The sequence below is a fragment of the Rhinatrema bivittatum genome, chromosome 5 (genome assembly GCF_901001135.1).
Source record: "Rhinatrema bivittatum chromosome 5, aRhiBiv1.1, whole genome shotgun sequence".
NCBI lineage: Eukaryota > Metazoa > Chordata > Amphibia > Gymnophiona > Rhinatrematidae > Rhinatrema > Rhinatrema bivittatum.
Genome location: NC_042619.1, coordinates 301,719,396 through 301,738,793, shown reverse-complemented (window position 1 = coordinate 301,738,793; position 19,398 = coordinate 301,719,396). Strand labels below are relative to the sequence as shown.

The 19,398-nt window shown below is 48.5% G+C and overlaps 1 protein-coding gene across 1 annotated transcript in view; it reads right to left on the bottom strand.

Moving 5' to 3' along the window:
* Positions 1-19,398, bottom strand: part of NPC1L1 (NPC1 like intracellular cholesterol transporter 1) — a 124,806-nt gene that overhangs the window by 3,381 nt on the left and 102,027 nt on the right. The window contains exons 17-18 of the mRNA XM_029604184.1: positions 14,484-14,597; positions 3,391-3,553 (exon numbers count right to left, since the gene is read on the bottom strand). Of these exons, the coding sequence (XP_029460044.1) occupies positions 3,391-3,553; positions 14,484-14,597 (277 nt within the window). The remainder of the gene's footprint in view (positions 1-3,390; positions 3,554-14,483; positions 14,598-19,398) is intronic.

Sequence of the window (19,398 nt, the reverse complement as noted above, 5' to 3'; positions counted from 1 at the left end):
CATTTCAGTTTTTGTTTACATGTTCCTATTTCTAATTTGTGGTCCTTTATTCTCTGTTTGGTGAGGATCTGTCTGTGTTCTGCATGTGTGACAGAGGTGAAGTATTTTGCTGGTGTTTAGTTTCTGTGCAGGGAACTGCAGCAGTCCAGCTTGTTCTGTTTTCACCATAGGAGATGTAATGGTGTTCTAGGGTCCATTAACAATATTTGCAGTGCTGCCTTTTCATAGGAAGGATGGTTGTTGTGTGAGTCCTGGGTGTTAGTGCTGTTGTGGTATGGTATTGCTACAACTGTTCTGAGTGTGTTATTGGCAGGGTTTTGTAATGCATTATAATGTACCTGGCAGTGGAGGGAATTTGCTTTGTTGTTAATGAGGTCTAGCACTTAATTTAATATACTAAAAAATCATACCCTTTTCAACCCCTACAAGGTAGTGATTACTACTCAGTTGAGTAGATATTAAGGATCACATCTATACAGACCTTAGGCTCAAACGTTTAGGATGATGGTCACACTTGTGTCTACTTATAGATTATAAATTACTGGGTTTTAAATTTAAAAAATAAATTTAACAGAATCTCCCAGCATAGTGTCTTGTTTGTGTACAGGGTTAGGGCACACTTTGTTACTTGGCCATAGGTGCCAAATTGCCTAGCTATGTCTCTGCCTATTGACCCCCATGGCTGGTTGGATTTTCAGGAAGTCTACAATGAAGATCCATGAGATAAATATGTATATGCTGAGTCTCCAATGTGTGTAAATCTATCTCATGTACATTTTGTTGCAAATATCTTGGAAACTTGACCAGCTGTGGGTTCACTACTACAGGTTTGGGAACCATTGCTATATGTCAGAAAGCTTTAAAGAGATTTAAGAGGAGAAGCATAGAGAGTTTTAAATGGTTACAGAACTGCACCAAAGGAAAGGAGATACTGGCATGGTTAAAGTACAAATGTTTTTTTTTCTTAAGCAAGAAGTTTTTTGCCTCTCAAACAGGAAGATTTGAAAGTTAGCAACTCTTACCAGCTTAGAAGTAAAATTTAAGACCTGCGCACTTGTGCGCATTTGCCAGCGTGCGCATATGGACACGCCGATATTAAAATATATGCGCATATATGCGCACATTATAAGAACATAATAACATAAGAAATTGCCATGCTGGGTCAGACCAAGGGTCCATCAAGCCCAGCATCCTGTTTCCAACAGAAGCCAAAACCAGGCCACAAGAACCTGGCAAGTACCCAAACACTAAGAAGATCCCATGCTACTGATGCAACTCAGTGGCTATTCCCTAACAGGCCGATTCAGTAAAGTCCACCGGCGTGCGCACCGGCCCCTTGCTGGTGCGCACGATTCAGTATTCAAATGAGGTGGTGCGGTAGAAATGGGGAAAAGGAGGCGCTAGGGACACTAGCGCGTCCCTAGCGCCTCCTTTTTGACAGGAGCAGCGGCTGTCAGTGGGTTTGACAGCCGACGCTCAATTTTGCCGGCGTCAGTTCTCAAACCCGCTGACAGCCACGGGCTCGGAAACCGGACGCCGGCAAAATTGAGCGTCCGGTTTTTTAAACTTTGTTTACTCTTCGGGACCTCTGACTTAATATCGCCATGATATTAAGTTGGAGGGTGCACAGAAAAGCAGTTTTTACTGCTTTTCTGTGCACTTTCCCGGTGCCGGAAGAAATTAGCGCCGACCTTTGGGTCGGCGCTAATTTCTGAAAGTAAAATGTGCGGCTTGGCTGCACATTTTACTTTCTGCATCCCGCGCGCATACCTAATAGCACCCTCAACATGCATGTTGAGGGTGCTATTAGGTATGCGCGCAGGGGTTGGACGCGCGTTTTCCTCCCCTTACTGAATAAGGGGTAAGGGAAAATGCGCGTCCAAGAGCAGGCTAACAGTGTGCTCCGTCTCTTCTCCAAGCTGAACAGCCCTAACCTCTTCATCCTTTCTTCATAGGGGACCTGCTCCATCCCCTTTATCATTTTGTTTGCCCTTCTCTGTACCTTCTCCATTGCAACTATATCTTTTTTTAGATACGGTGACCAGAATTGTACACAGTATTCAAGCTGCGGTCTCACCATGGAGCGATACAGAGGCATTATGACATTTTCCGTTTTATTCACCATTCCCTTCCTAATAATTCCTAATATTCTGTTTGCTTTTTTGACTGCTGCAGCACACTGAGCTGACAATTTTAAAGTATTATCCACAATGATGCCTAGATCTTTTTCCTGGGTGGTAGCACCTAATATGGAACCTAACATCCTGTAACTATAAAATTGTTCTCTGGTGTATGATTTTATATTGATGCGCATGTGCGCACGAATGCTGTCTCAAGCGTGTAAGTGGGGGGAATTTTAGTAGGTTATTATTATTTATTATTATTTAGTACGTTTATTAGCCCTGAGCCTTAACACCATGCTGACTAGCCTCATTTTTTTTTTGTTATATGACTTACACGCCGTCCCTAGCAGAATTCAAGTTACACGGTAGGGGACCCCGGCGCACACTTGTGCGTGTGAACACTTATGTACAGATTTCATGGTACAGTTCCGGCCCACCCATGCCCCATCCCTTTTGATGAGATTTTTAAGTGCATACCGGGAGATGCCCATCTAATCAATTTTAAAGGCCCTATGAGCGCCAAAGCTGGGAGATACGCATGTGACTTGGCCTTGCGTGCACCACACAGATTTTAAAACCCACACAGGTACGCACGTATCTTCTCATATGCACATAAAAACTTTTCTCACCAAACGTGGCTGGGTCTGGGCGGGCTGGAACTGCACCACGAAGTCTGCACGTAAGTGTTTCATGCACAAACGCATGCTGGGAGTCCCCTATTGCGTAACTTTACTTCTGCATGGACGGCATATAAGTCGTGTGACAAAAAAAAATGAGGCTAGTCAGCGGGGTTTTAAGGCTCAGGGCTAATAGGGTAAGAGAGAGGCAAGCTAGCTAGTGGATTTAGGAAGTCCTCTCCTTTACTGGGACGAACTGGGAAAAAAGCCTATTGCGTTGCCATGCGTACCTACTAAAATTCCCCCCACTTTCGTGCTCAAGGCGGCATTCGCGTGCACTTGCGCGCGTCAATCTAAAATCATGCGCACATGTACGCACGGATAGTCAATTTTATAACGCGTGCATATGTTATAAAATCGGCGCAACCATGTGTGTGCACCGACAAACGTGCGAACATGTGCACAAGCGCGTGGCTCTTAAATTTTACTTTAGTGTTGTAGGTTTCCTTGGAAGGTGGAGAGAAGCTCCATAGGGAAAGGACTAAATTGTTATCCTTGCTTGTTTACATGAGAGACATATTTATAAACACTGACCAAAAACATGAGATAAATTGACCACAAATAAGTTCAGAAGGAATCCTGTGACTTACCAAAATAACTGAGTACAACAGGCAGGAATACAAGGCCATGGACCATCCCCAAGAGAGTGATGGCAAGGTTGAGGCGGAAGAAGAAGATCTGAATAAGTTGGGCCTTGGCAAAGGCCAAGACAATGATACCTGGTAAGTTTGTCATGGCAACACCAGCAAACACCTGCAGAGGAAGGAGAGTGCCACCTAGGATCAGAAATAATCATGGCATAATACCAATTTCAAATTACAAAATAGCTGAATATTCATGCATTCAGTTATTAAAAAAGAAATGCTGCCTATTGATCAAAGGAAAATTGGTTCTTACCTGCTAATTTTCGTTCCTGTAGTACCACGGATCAGTCCAGACAGTGGGTTGAGCCTCCTGTCCAGCAGATGGAGACAGAGAAAAACTGAAAGGGTATCCTATATCAGGACAGCGCTCACCCTGCGTCCCTTCAGTATAAATGTTATCAAAGCAGAAAGAATAACTTAATAACCCGAGAAAGAGCAAGCAAGTAAACAACCGTAACTCTGAAATTGTAATCTGAAATTCAAATCATTCAAAAAAAGTGCTCTTATACACATATATCTATAGTAGATACTTCCGGTGCCTTAGAATTTCGAGATAGAGATTTCTCAATCAGAGGCTGTAAAAAATTTCGATTGGAGATATCACAGGTAGATGAAACCAGGGCAGGAGTCTGGACTGATCCGTGGTACTACAGGAATGAAAATTAGCAGGCAAGAACCAATTTTCCTTTCCCTGTACGTACCCGGATCAGTCCAGACAGTGGGATGTACCAAAACTTCCCTAAGTAGGGTGGGACCGAGATAGTCCCGCTCGAAGCACCTCTCTGCCGAAAGAACCAAAGACTGGCGTCTGAACATCGAGGCGATAATGCCGAGCAAAAGTATGTGTTGCGTCCGTCGGTCTCAGACGGCTTCGACCTCTGTGCCTCACCTTTCTTCCTTCTCTCTCCTCAAGCCTTGGGAAGATGGTTGCTGCCGTGTCTTCATGCCGCTCTCTCCGGCGTTCCCGGAATGGCAACAGTGACGGTGTTCGCCATGGATTTCCTGAGGGCCTCCTAGGGTGTGCGCGCACGCCACCCACTTCTTTATCCACGTCATGGCGGGAACCTCGGGGGTGTCCCTTCCAAGTGATGTCACGACATCTGGGTATTTAGCCTGCCTTTCGTTTGCTAACAAACTGAGTTAGCAAGGATTGGACTGCCTCTGGTCTAAGCTGCTCTGCCGCTTCCTTGCTGCCGCAAGAAAGCCTTCTCTCTGCCCTTTGGGGTAATTCATCTCTAACCTGGGTACCCGCTCCTCGGGGGCCCTTATGCTCTCTTACAGTTATCTATCTGAGATATCGGGTACTCGCTCCTCGAGGGCCTGCTCTTCCTACTCTGGTGCCTTGCTACCTACATCTGCCTGCCAGGATCTTCATCAATACAGCTATCTACTTCAGTGAGTAACTACCTTATCAGTCTGTCTCCTCTCCAGCTTCAGTGCTCAGTCTCCATCCGGGACTTTCCTCTACTACCCTGCGCTGCCTACCATTTACTCGAGTGTGGAACTGGTCTCCTCTGCTGAGGACCCCTGGACTGCTTCTACTAAGTTACCTCACTGCTGCCCCTCCTGGGCAGTACCACCGAGCTGTATAATAAATACAAATTCTCTGTTTGTGTGTATAGAGTCTAGCCTAGTACTGCGACTCCTCACGGGGCTCCTCCCCGTGGGCGTGACCATCACCGCAGTACCCAAGAATCCACTCCAACACCTCAAAACCATAACAGTATGAAGAGATTTCCAGGCATATCTCCTGTGGGGAGACCAGCTGGCTCTCCACCCAAGAGGTAGCCTGTGAGCATAACAAATGGGCCTTTAAACCCTCTGGAACCAGCCGGCCCCAAAAGATATAGGCCGACGCAATCGCCTCCTTTAGCCAGTGAGCAATGGTAGCCTTAGAGGCCTTGTTTCCCTTGTTGGGTCCACTCCATAGAACAAAGAGATGATCAGAGACCCGAAACTGATTTGTGACTGATAAGTATTGCAAGAGCACTCTTTTAACATCAAGATGCTTAAGGTCCCCGCCAGGAAATGGTTCCCTGCACGACAAGGCTTGGAGCTCAGACATTCTTCTAGCCAAGTAGATAGAAACCAGAAAAAACGTCTTAAGAGTCAAATCATTAAGAGTGGCCCGACGGAAGCCCTGCAGAGAACTCGAAGTACTAGATTAAGGCTCCACGATGGACAAGTAGCCCGAACAGGCAGGTTCAAATGCTTAGCCCCCTTGAGGAATCGCACGACATCCAGGTGCGCCGCCACGGCATAACCATCAACCCGTCCTAGGAGGGAACCTAGAGCCGAAACCTGAACCCAGAGGGAACTGAAAGACAAACCCTTGGAAAAGCCATTCTGTAGGAAGGCTAGGATCTGGGACACTCTGGAATCAGCACACGTCGTCTCAAATACAAATATAAGCGAGAGATGTTGATGTCTTACGTGTTCGCAACAGGGTGGAAATAACATCCTCCTTATAACCCTTCTTTCTCAACCTTTGCCTCTCAAAAGCCAGGCCGCTAGACAAAACTGATCTGCCTGATTGAAAAATACGGGACCCTGCTACAGCAGATGTGGGAGATGACCGAGACGAAGAGGCCTGTCTGCCGCAAGGTTCACTAGATCCACGAACCATGGTCTCCGGGGTCACTCTGGCACTACGAAAATGACCGGCCCTGTGTGAAGTTCTATATGTCTGAGTACCTTTTCCTCCAGAGGCCAGGGTGGGAACACATAGAGGAGGATGTCGCGAGGCCAGGGTAGCACCAGGGCATCCACCCCTTCTGAGCAGTACTCTCGTCTGAGGCTGAAAAATCTGGGAGCCTTCGCATTCTGCAGAGTGGCCATGAAGTCTAAGTGAGGGGTTCCCCACCTGCGCATGACGAGATCCATCGCCTCGTCGGACAGCTCCCACTCGCCGTGATCTAGGTGCTGACTCAGATAGTCGGCCTGAACATTCTCCTTCCCCGCAATGTGGGAGGCCACCAGACCATCCAGATGGCGGTCTGCCCAAGAGAACAGCTTGCTGGCTTCCAGGGCCACCAGACGACTTCTGGTGCCTCCCTGGCGATTTGATGTAGGCCACCGTGGTGTTGTTGTCGGAAAGGATTCGCACAGCTTTGCGATGGAGCGAGGGCAGAAAAATTTTGAGAGCCAAACGAACCACACACACCTCCAAGTGATTGATGTGCCACCGGGCTTGGACTGGGGACCACAGACCCTGGGCAAACTGGTTCTGACATACCGCTCCCCAGCCGGATAGGCTGGCATCCGTCGTTACAATAATCCACTGGGGCGTCTCTAGGGGTATCCTCTTTGACAGGTGAGCAAGAGAAAGTCACCACTGCATGCTGGTGATGGTAGACTCAGAGAGCGGTAGAGGAGTCTGAAACTGCTCCGAGACCGGCTTCCAGCAGGACAGCAACACTTTCTGCAAAGGTCGCATATGCGCAAAAGCCCAAGGAACCAAATCTATAGTGGAAGCAATAGAGCCCAGAACCTGAAGATAGTCCCAGGCCATGTGAATCGAGAGAGATAACAGGTGTTGAACTTGATTCATGAGTTTGACTGCACGAGCCTCAGGGAGCAAAACCTTGCCCATGCTGGTGTCGAAGCATGCTCTTAATAACTCCAGGACCTGAGAGGGCTTGAGATTGCTCTTAGGAAAATTGATGATCCATCCGAGGGAAGTGAGGACCAACAAAACTCTGTTGATTGCAGACTCGGAGAGCGTTTCTGATTTTGCCCGAATGAGCCAATCATCCAGATAAGGGTGGACCAGGACTCCCTCCCGACGGAGGAATGCTGCCGCCACCACCACCACCTTGGCCTTGGTAAATGTGCGAGGAGCGGTGGCAAGCCCGAACGAAAGAGCCTGAAACTGGAAGTGGCGCCCCAGGATGTTGAAGAGAAGATACATCTGGTGGTCCTGACGGATTGGGATATGCAGGTAGGCCTCCATCATATCGAGGGAGGCCAGGTATTCGCCAGAGCGAACCGCTGCTATGCCCGCCCTCAGGGTCTCCATTCGGAAATGGGGAACCTTGAGCGCTCTGTTGATTCTCTTGAGGTCCAGGTTTGGCCAAAAGGAGCCGTCCTTCTTGGGAACGACAAAGTAGATGGAATATTGGCCAGACCCTTGTTCCTCCCGGGGGACCGGGATTATAGCTCCTAGCTTTTGCAGCCTGTCGAGAGTATGACACACCGTTTGACGCTTCTAGCTCCCGCAAGGAGAGATTAAATAGCGGTCCAGGAGATCCCAAGCAAACTCTAAAGCGTAGCCATTTTCGATCACCTCGAGGACCCACTGATCCATAGTGATTTTGACCCATTCCTCGAGAAAAAGGGACAGACGTCCACCTAAGTTGGGAATGGAGGAATGGGCCGGCCGCATCTCATTGGGAGGACTTAGTGGTGGATCCTTGGGGGTGAGCCTATCGGAATGGACATCATCCACGAAAGGAGTGAGACCAAGACTTGGATCTAGAGGAGGTAGGTCTTTGGGCAGCCCCCCATGGCTTGTTGTACCTGCACTGTCCCCGGAAACGAGGGTGCGATGGAAAGAAGGACTTAGACTGTCTAGGGCGGTCCTCAGGCAGTTTATGGATCTTATTTTCCCCCAAAGATTTAATAAGCTGGTCCAGGTCCTCTCCAAAAAGCAACTGACCCTTGAATGGGAGAGTGACCAACTGTAATTTAGAAGAAGAGTCCGCAGCCCAACTGCGCAGCCAGATGAGATGCCGGGCCAACACCGCTGAAACCATGGCTCTGGCTTGCACCCTGAGGAGGTCATAGAGGACATCCGCCCCATATGCAACCGCCATTTCCAGCCATTCTGCCTGTTCCACCTCTGCAGATGGGAGGTCCTGGGTGCTGAGTAGTTGTTGAATCCACCTAAGACTTGCCCGCTGCATGAGACTGCTACAGACTGTCACCCGGACCCCGAGCACCAAGACTTCAAATATCCTCTTGAGATAGACTTCTAACTTGCGGTCCTGAAGGTCCTTCAAGGCAGTCGCCCCCACGACCGGAATGGTAGTCCTCTTCGTGACCGCGGAAACCGAAGTGTCCACCTTGGGAATCTTAAGCATATCAAGACACTGATCTGGGAGAAGATAGAGCTTCTCCATAGCTCTGCCCACATGCAATCCGGCATCCGGCGCTTCCCATTCCCGCAGGAGTAACTGCATCAGCATTGGATGAAAAGGGAAGGTGGGCAGAGGTGTCCTCAGGCCAGCCAGGACTGGGTCTACATTGCTAGAAGTCGAGGCACCCGAGCAGTCCTCCGGAGGAGCATCTATGCCCAGCTCTGCCAAAACGAAGGGTATGAGGGGATCCAGTTCCTCACGCTGCAACAGGTGCAATACCCATGGATCGTCCCCCTCTACTGGAGGATTCTAGGAGAGAATATTGGCATCTCGGTCGGGGTCCGGAAGCTGAGGGGCTGGACCAGTGGGGGCCAGAGGGACCGGGGCCCCTGGTACCAACCAAACCTGGTTCACTCCTTGAGCATCAGGGATAGTGGATCCCTGAGTCAGAGATGCCCTAGGGGCCTTAGCAAGAGGAGGGCCTATAGGAGGCCGAGCAGGCGAAGGGTCCGAAGGTGGCTCATCCTGCTGCATCAGAATGGCCACATATTCTTTATGCATCAGAAGAACAAATTCTGAAGTAAAATGTCCAGGTGCTTTCCCTGGCATCGGGGGAGGGGGGTCAATGAGCAGTAGAGAGTCCGAGCCTGTGCCTGGAGGGTCCACGGGGCTCAAATTTGGTGGGGAGTGAGGAAAATTCTTGTCCCCTCCCCCACCCGGCTCCGATTCCGAAACGAGGTCTGCAGACAAAATGGCTGCCGTTCCCGCAGTTTGCAGAACGGGGCCGCGAATGAGTCGCTGATTTATCCGACGCAGAGGGACCTTCCCCACCGGGTAGGCAACGCGAACAGATTCCCTCGCGGGAGAGCCTCGAGGCAGGCTCCCCACACGCAAGACAAAAGGTTGAACGAGGCATGGAGGGAGAGGGGGAGGGGGAACAGAACTGCCGCTGAGAACGGCTAAGGTCGGTGGTGCCAGGCTGCGAGCAGGAACGACCTATTTCAGCTACCCGCTCCTTCCCCCAGAGGTATCAGCTGTTAGCCGAGCAGGAAAAAACCTCCTGTATCAGCTTTTTTTTTTTTTTTTTTTAGTTTTGCTTGCAAGACAGAGGAATGAAGCTTCTCTATCATGTCTCTGGGTCTGCATGGGGGAGGGACTGGACCACCAGTATCACCCCTAGCCAGGCAGGTCACCGGGTAGTGTCCTTGGCTGATCACATTAAGGGGCAAGCCCCCTAGGCCCAGATAAGAGCAAGGAGCAAAGTTGTCGCTCCTTGAGATTTTTTTTTTTAAACTTTATAAAATGAGAAGTACTTGCTTGATCAGAAACAGACAGAAGAGAGAGAAACAAACTTTCCCAGGTGAATAACTGTCTAGAAAAGGGGAACTGCAGGTTCTGCTTTCTGCATCTGCTGGAGACAGAGAAATACATAGGGGACGCAGGGTGAGCACTGTCCTGATATAGGATACCCTTTCAGTTTTTCTCTGTCTCCATCTGCTGGACAGGAGGCTCAACCCACTGTCTGGACTGATCCAGGTACGTACAGGGAATGTTCAACTACCGGCTGATTTCAAATTTATCAACATTGGCCAAGTTTATTGAGCGGTCTGTTCTTCTGCAGTTAACTGATTTTTTTTGGACATATATAATATCATGAGTCCCTATCAGTGCAGCTTTAGATCTGGTCACAACCACATACACTCCTTGTGGCTGTGTCTGAATTTCTTCTTTGCCAGGTAGAGTTTATGGGCTGTGACTGCAGTGTTTTTAGATCTCTAGCTGGCGTTTGACACTGTGAGTCACTTCCTGTTACTGTGCCATTTGGGCGAACTAGGGATAGGAAACTGGATTCTCTCCTATTTATCAGGAAGGTCATTTCAGGTGCAGAATAATCAATGTCATTCAACCTGGCCAGGCTATCCGAAGAAGCAATGTCACTTCTGATCGGGAGGTGGGGGTCCCCCCACCTCGACTTGATGGCCACTCTAAGGAATGTGAAGGCGCCCTGCTTTTTCAGTCGCAGACGGGAACATGGGGTGGAAGGGGTAGATCATCTGGTACTGCCCTGGCCTCACGACTTTCTGCTTTACGTGTTTCCCCCATGGCCTCTGGTGGGGAAGGTTCTACGGAGAATAGAAGTTCACCATGGAGCAGTGATTCTGGTGGCGCCAAAGTAGCCAAGAAGGCCGTGGTTTTCAGATCTGGTGAATCTAGCGGTGGACGGTCCAATTCGTCTGGGACATCTTCCTTGACTCCTTCGTCAGGGTCCCGTATTTTTCGACCAGGCAGATCGCTTCTGTCTTGCGGCCTGGCTTTTGAGAGGAGAAGGCTGAGAAAAAGAGGCTATCCAGAGGAAGTTATTACCACGCTTTTGCAGGCCAGGAAGGCTTCCACCTCCATTTCTTATGTACGAATATGGAAGGCTTTTGATTCCTGGTGTGTCTCCAGGGGAATTACTCCTCGTCGTGTGTCTGTGGCTCAGATTCTCTCTTTCCTGCAGAGCGGGCTTGGCAAGGGTTTGGCTTACAATTTTCTTCGGGTTCAGGTAGCGGCCCTTGGTTCGCTCATTGGGCATTTGGATGGAACACCTCTAGCATCACATCCAGACATTGTCCGCTTTTTGAAAGGTGTCAAACACCTGAGACCTCCGGTCCGTGCCCTGTGTCCTTCGTGAAATTTGAATTTGGTACTACAGGCTTTGGGTGGTCCACCTTTTGAGCTGTTGAAACATTCTATGCTCAAGGATTAAACTCTGAAGACTGTTTCTCATGTCCATTTCTTCAGCTCGCAGAATATCAGAACTGCAAGCTTTGTCTTGTAGGGATTCGGGTGTCACCCTGACCACAGTGCCATCTTTCCTCCCGAAGGTCGTATCCTCTTTTCACCTCAGTCGGTGGAGCTTCCAGCCTTTCAAGAGGAGGACTCCAGGGAACTGCGGTGGCTCGATGTTAAGCGAGCGCTTCTTCGTTACCTGGAGGTCACTGATGATTTCCGTTTTTCAGACCATCTGTTTGTTCTCTGGAGTGGCCCCAAGAAAGGTCAACAGGCCTCTAAGACTACTATTGCTCGCTGGTTAAAGGAAGCCATTGTTGCCGCGCATATAGGATCAGGTAAGCCCCCTCCAGATGGTATTAAAGTGCATTCTCTCCGTTCTCAGGCGACTTCTTGGGCGGAAAGTCAGTCGGTATCTCCTCAAGAAATTTGCAGAGTGGCTACATGGAAGTCACTACATACCTTTGCGCGTCATTATCGTCTTAATCTAAGACCTCCGGGGTTGGGTTCGTTTGGCGACCAGGTCATTCGAGCAGGGCTATCAAGGGCCCACCCTATGTAGGGAAGCTTTGGTACATCCCATTGTCTGGACTGATCCGGGTACGTACAGGGAAAAGAAAATTATTCCTTACCTGCTAATTTTCATTCCTGTAGTACCACGGATCAGTCCAGACACCCACCCACACTTTTCGATAGCACATTTCTGTCCAATATCTTGCTTTTCCTCAGCACAGAAATTCCTGAATTCTGAAGAAATTGCCAGGTTTCCAGGCAAACACTGGTATACTCTGGGTGCTGAAGTAGAAGTGGCCTGCTTGTGTAAACTTGTGTAATCTGGGCCTGTGTGAGCAGGAAGGAGGAGGAGCGTCACCGTGGCTGGAAGAAGGAGCAGGAACAGCATGGGCCCATGGAGCCAAAACAAATAGGAGTCCTGTCAACGGGCAGAAGGAGGAGGCTACTATTGTTTGTGGGTTCTGGAGGATGGGGGGAGAGAAGTAAGACAGAGTGTGTGTGTGTCTGAGAAGGAAGTGTGCATTGTGTGTGTGAGTGAGCATGTATGCAAGACTGAGAGAGACTGTGCGCATATGTTGTAGAGTGAAAGTATATGTGTGAGAAAATGAAAGTGTTTGAAACTCTATCTATATGAGAGAGAGAAAAAAAAAGGTTTGTGCACACTCTCCTCGTGCTAATCCATAACAATCTCAGGGTGACTGGAAAACAAAAATATCCAGGTTTAGAAAGCAAGTTTTTGTTTTTTTTATCATTATGACTTTTAATTATTGGTTATTTGATGTGTCTGCTGTTTTGAAATATTTTATTGCTTTTTGGCAATTTTTACATGAATTTTTAATTATCGGATATTATTCTAGTCATTAACTATTTTGAAATATTAATCTTTTTATTAGTATGGTTTTACTATTATGATTGATGTTTTATATTTCCTACTTTTATTGTTTGAATTTTTATGAGAAATGATGATGTTTCCCTTATTCCATTGTTGCACTGCATACATAGTCTGGCTTTTTGTAGTTTCCAGCTTAGATTTCATCTGTACATTTCAATTTATACTTTATGGTTTCTTGAATATGTGTTTGGTGAGATGCCCTACCTTGTTCTCCCTAGGAACATGTATTTGTTTTAAACAAATGTGCAAAATGTGACGAATAAGGGCAATTTGTTTCATTCAGGGTACCTCGAAACGAATTGGGCTTCGACCTGAACCCAGGCCCAAAGACTGGTCCAGTGCCTGGGCCTGGGCCTAGGCCAGGTTTCGGGCCCAGATCTGAACCCACAGCCTGGCCTGGGTCCCAACACCATGGCCCAGACCCAGGGGAGACACCAAGGCCTCAGCCTAGAGTCAGGCCTAGGCTCAGAGCCCAGGTCTTGGAGCAGAGACGATGACGGCGTGCTCTTCTTTCTTCGTAAACTGATTTTGTCCACTGGGGTTGCGACAGAGTTAATTAACTCTGGCACATTCAACCCAGCAGACAGCATTGCCGACTCCTGGGCCTCAGTCCAAGCCAGGGTTCAGGCCCTAGCCTGGCCCAGTGGCCAGGTCCTGATACCTGGTCTTTGGCCTAGGCTAGAGCCTGGGACCAGGACAGATCAAGGCCCAGGTGTCAGCAACGGCATTCATCAAAATGGCGCCTTCCACTGGGGTGAATGTGCCGGAGCCACCACTTACCCAGGTAAGTCAATTCTTATATGTGGGCATCTTTAACTTTTTTGATCATTTTTTTCCCCTTTCTAAGAGGTTTTAAGTGCCAGTGCAGTAGATTTGGAAACAAGTCCAGCTAAAGGGTGAGTTGGCTAAGTAGTGGTTGATGCCACTTACCCAGACAAGTCAATACTTATCTGGCTAAGTAGTGGTCACTCACATCAGATATCCAGATAAGTACAGACTTATCTGGCTATCTAGCAGTGGCTGCCAGATAACCGGATAAATCAGTATTTACCCAGCTAAGTGGCTGCTGCTGCTGTCATTTAAGGCTGTCAGGGTTGCCTCCCCCTTTCCCTAGTTAAAATGTGCGTTGGGCCTGTGCCAAATGTACATTTTACTCTTAAATGCTCTTTTTTTAATGTCTAATGCATTTGAATTTCATTAACTTACAGCATCGGGAGTATAAAAAAGGAATGAATCTGGGTGTTAAAGATGTGTACTAAAAACCAGCACACAGTTTCTTAATGCCCAGATTACTGCATCGGCCTGATGTTCAGTGCTGTCACTGTGAAGAAACAGTAATATGGACAGCAAGGGAATGTGCTTCCTAACATAGTACACCCCTTGTTTCCTCTCCTGTCACAGCTGATTGGCTTTGGTTAGCAAAATGAGCCAATCAGAGGCAAGAGGCAGGAAAGTAGCTGCAGAATGAGAGGCTACTTCTTGCTGGTTCCTACTTGCCTTGGTTGCTAGTGTCTCATCATCATACGCTGGCAAAAAAGATGGCTATGCTGGGGAGAGAAGGATGATCTTTGAGGTCCAGAGTAGGGTCTCTAAACCTAGAGTCTCTGGGTCAGATCCAAAGAGTTCCCAGGTAAATTTATGGACCTTGTTCCACCTTCTCTAAGAAACGAGGACTACGTGTTCCAAAGCAGGATGGGCTCAACCATGTGCGGATGCTGTGGAGCCTGTTGGTAAACCATATCCAGAGCACTACTGGGAACTGTTTTCTCCTGCTCTGTACTTACTGCACTGCCCATGTTCACTGTTGCCTCCTTAGCCCGCTTAACCTTTGATGATTTTGTGCTCATCGCGAAAGAGCGGGTGAGATGGGAAACAAACTCCACAGAAATTCCCACAGCCTAAAAAAGATGAAAAAAAAAAAGAAGACGTTTGTGAGTTATCTATGAGGAAAGGACTACATTACATAAAAGTTATATAGATTAACAGGTTCTGTATGGGGGCAGTTCATAAGTGAACACCTTCTGGGAGGACGGCAGGTGCAGGGAAGAAAGAGCATGTTACCATTGAAATGAACTACAGTAAGAAAAGGCAGTGTAACATGAGCCAGAAAGTCAGAGCAAGACTGAAAAAGCTATCAGACCCCTACTGTGAAGGTGATTAAATCCTTATCGAAGAGATATGAGTCAGAGTTTCAGGTTAGGGGAGTTGCATATGACAACCCCCTGACTCTTACTGCTGGATTACAATCAAATCTATCTTCACAAATAATGAACAAAGTCCTACATTGTACAGCCTGGACTAAAAGAGGGATTTGTGTTGGAAACATTAAATGACAGCCTTATCAAATAGATCCTTACCCTGAATGACAAGGGGGGGGGGGGGGGTACCTAAGCTTTCAGTGCAGAGACAAAAAGGCCAGGCAGGATGGAAGAGCTTGTATTCTTTCTATAATACTGCTTGGGCCCTGGCCTGGATGAGAGAAATTCCTCTATGCTTAGTAAAAGACTAGAGCTGTTCGAGGGCTTGGTTTAGTTTAGTTGGCATCAGTATGCCAAGAGGAAGAAAGCCTCAGGATGTTAGCTTTGCAGAGACAGAGTTGGGTCCCCCAGCAGGGTATGAACTCCAATAGTGAATTGGGAAATGAAGTTTGGTCTCCCAGGAGGGTATGGACCCAGTAGTTGAATGGAGGTGAAACAGGAGATAGCAGCAGTCTGGACCCAATATATACTTATGAACCGCAATACCCACTGGCCCATTTCCATTTCTTCACATGAGGGTACGGTGGGAAGGAAAAAGGGAGAAAGTAACTGTAATGGAGCAAAGGGATCACAAGAGGTTCTTTCATTTCTATATAGTGATACCTCATGTGATCTAATACCCCTAAGTAGCTAAATGTGTTTGATACAGCTATTAGTCATCAACATTTAGCTATTAGTCATGTAGTCTAATAAAACTTGTATATTCCTCTAAATACCACCAGCCCTATTTACAGTCCCATCTAGTTTTTGGATTATCCTGGGGTTAAAGAAGGAAAATCCCACCCAACTAACACCACCTTCCCCAGGTAGAGGCACCAGGGGCCAAGCACACAAGGATTGAAGGAGCTTGCCCAAGGGGAGCTCCCACCAGATTTGTCCCAAACCCAGGAATGCCCCCACAAGGTAATTGGATATGGCGACATTAAATATATGAGTGTTACATCATGCAGGTTTGGAAAAAAGAACACCTACTTTGTAGTTCTCTCAACCTAAATCTAGGCACATTAATCTCCTTAAACAATGCCACACACACCTGCTCTGGGGCACTATGGAGCAGCTGAAGTATCTGCAGTTTGATTGTTTTTCTAAAGGTGACCCTGTCGCAGTTAGATTGTGGGCTTGGTTTTCCCTGAGGAACGATAGGATACAGAATGAGAATGAACCAAATTTAGGCCACGGGAATGCGAGCGTGGAGGCAGATCACAATTATCACCATTCAAAAACCCTGTGCACGCTTACTGCCAGGCAGGCTTTATAGGCGCATGAGTCAAGACTGCATTAAAGCGATGGTTTGTGGGAACTTTTGTCGTATGTTCCTTAATTGTTTGGCATTGTTTTAATTCACTGTTGGATAAAGATCCAAAAAATCCCCTCCTAATGATCGAGGGTGGGGTTTGAGATCATGGTTATGAGGCTAAAATCTACAAAAGGGCAACATGTACATGTACATTATATATACTGTGTGTGTGTGTGTGTGTGTGTGTATATATATATATATATATATAGTATATAAAATAACTAACTAATTATATATATACACACAGACACACACACAAGACCAAGTAATATGTAATCATATAGGGTGCGCAATAAACAAGCAGAAAAACATTCCAAAGGATTGGAGAAAAGAGCACTAGTATTATTAATGTGGTATTCATTAAAACATGAATCTTTATTGATCTACCAGTTCACCTTTGTCCACATGTTTATTCACCCCTTCAAAAAATATGTAGGAAATTTGTGAGGCAAGACTTCCCTTGGGTAAATCCTTGCTGACTGTGACCATTAAACCATGAATTTTACTTCCTGCTTATTCTGTTTCATTGTAAACCGGATTGATATGCATTTTATGCAGGAAAATCGGTATAAAAAAACTAAAAATAAATAAATAAATAAATGTCTTTCTAAATGTTTTGTGATTTTATTCTATATAACAGTTTCCACGATTTTTCCCATGGACTTGAAAGGACTTGAACAAGTTATTTGTTACGGCTATGGCTGCTGTGCAACCGCCTCACCACCAGGGGTCCCTCTAGAGCTGGATCTCCTGACAGGCCCAGTCCATCTCCCTTCTCCTCTCTATGTTCTGGGCTGTCCCTTATAACTCTGCCTGACAGTTCCCTCAGTGCTTCGGCATCGAGCTCGCCTGGGCTCCCTGCTCTAGCCTTCCTTGCTTGCTGTGCATTTGGTCCCTGGACCTTCCCTTGCCTTACGCGGCCTTCGGGCCTTATTCCTTGCCTTGCCTTGCGCGGCCTTCGGGCCTTATTCCTTGCCTTGCCTTGCCTTGCCTTGTGCGGCCTTCGGGCCTTATTCCTTGCCTTGTCTTGCCTTGCCTTGTGTGGCCTACAGGCCTTCTGTGTGTGTGTGGCCTACGGGCCTTCTGACCGGCCTTGCCCTGCTTACGGTGTGTGGCCTACGGGCCTTCTGTGTGTGTGTGTGGCCTACGGGCCTTCTCTGCCTTGCCTTGCTTATGGTGTGTGGCCTACGGGCCTTCTGTGTGTGTATGTGGCCTACGGGCCTTCTCTGCCTTGCCTTGCTTACGGTGTGTGGCCTACGGGCCTTCTGTGTGTGTGTGTGGCCTACGGGCCTTCTGACCTACCTTGCCCTGCTTACGGTGTGTGGCCTACGGGCCTTCTGTGTGTGTGTGGCCTACGGGCCTTCTCTGCCTTGCCTTGCTTACTGAGTGGGGCCTACGGGCCTTCTGTGTGTGTGTGGCCTACGGGCCTTCTGACCTGCCTTGCCCTGCTTACTGAGTGTGGCCTACGGGCCTTCTGTGTGTGTGTGGCCTACGGGCCTTCTGACCTGCCTTGCCCTGCTTACTGAGTGTGGCCTACGGGCCTTCTGTGTGTGTGTGGCCTACGGGCCTTCTCTGCCTTGCCTTGCTTACTGAGTGGGGCCTACGGGCCTTCTGTGTGTGTGTGGCCTACGGGCCTTCTGACCTGCCTTGCCCTGCTTACGGTGTGTGGCCTACAGGCCTTCTGTGTGTGTGTGTGGCCTACGGGCCTTCTGACCTGCCTTGCCCTGACCCAGCCTGAACCCAGACACTGCTACTTGCCGCCTGCCCTGACCCAGCCTGGACCCAGAGACTGTTACTTGCCGCCTGCCCTGACCCAGCCTGGACCCAGACACTGCTACTTGCCGCCTGCCCTGACCCAGCCTGGACCCAGAGACTGTTACTTGCCGCCTGTCCTGACCCAGCCTGGACCCAGACACTGTTACTTGCCGCCTGCCCTGACCCAGCCTGGACCCAGACACTGTTTCTAGCCTTTCCTGTCTCTCTCCACCTGGAGCCACCCTTCTGGGTGGTGTTCACGACTCCTGACCGGAGCCCATGCGTAACAGTATGCCGAAGCCACCAATTTCCAGGGGAAGAGATAGGTCTGTGTGCTAAACCGGTGAGTTAACTTTTTCACTATTACAATATGCCTCCTTCTTCAAAGTTTTATACCTGCAATTCCTGTCAGACCTTGAATTACCCAAGCTATCAGAACTGCCTAGCCTGTCAACTTGCTGGTCAGGAACACAGGACATGCAGTAACTGCAATAAGAGAAATGTCTCTGTCTACCAAGAGTGTTTAAACTGTTCTACTCCAAAGCCAGGATGGTGGAAATGTTCATGTATTCCCAGCCTATTACCACCAGGCAAACCGTGCCCCTGTTGTTCAGCTACAGGACCAGCTGTTTCATTAGGGAGAACAGTCAGCTCTACTACCGTGCGTTCAGCTTCTGGCCCAGTTAACAACATTATTTCATGTAACAGTTTATGGATTAAGCATTCTAGCACTTCATCTCTGGACACTTTGGGAAAAACGTGCTCTGAAAATCTCAGAACTCACCGGGTTAAGAAGCCTTCGATAACTTCCACGCTAGAGCACCAGAAACAGAAGCAGAGGGAAGTAATTAACTCTAGCAGGGCTCTGCTTCCCACAGCTGCCAAGTGGACACTAACGAGCACCTTCCCTAGACGTCCTAGAACTGCCTGTGCCTTCTCTAAATTGCTCCTCCAAAAACAAAATAAGGAGCCTCAGAGTTTGGCTCAAGGTATCAAGCCCACAGCAGTGCAATCTGTGTCTTCCATGTGCACTGCTTCTAACCTTGCTGCTCTGCCATCTGAGCCTGCTTCATCACCCCAAGAGGGGTCCGAGCCTGCTGCATCGCCCCGAGGAGGATCCAAGCCTGCTGCATCACCCCAAGAGGGGGCCAAGCCTGCTGCATCGCCCCAAGAGGGGTCCGAGCCTGCTGCATCACCCCAAGAGGGGGCCAAGCCTGCTGCATCGCCCCAAGAGGGGTCCGAGCCTGCTGCATCGCCCCAAGAGGGGTCCGAGCCTGCTGTTTCACCCCGAGGAGGATCCAAGCCTGCTGCATCACCCCAAGAGGGGGCCAAGCCTGCTGCATCGCCCCGAGAGGGGTCCGAGCCTGCTGCTTCGCCCCGAGAGGGGTC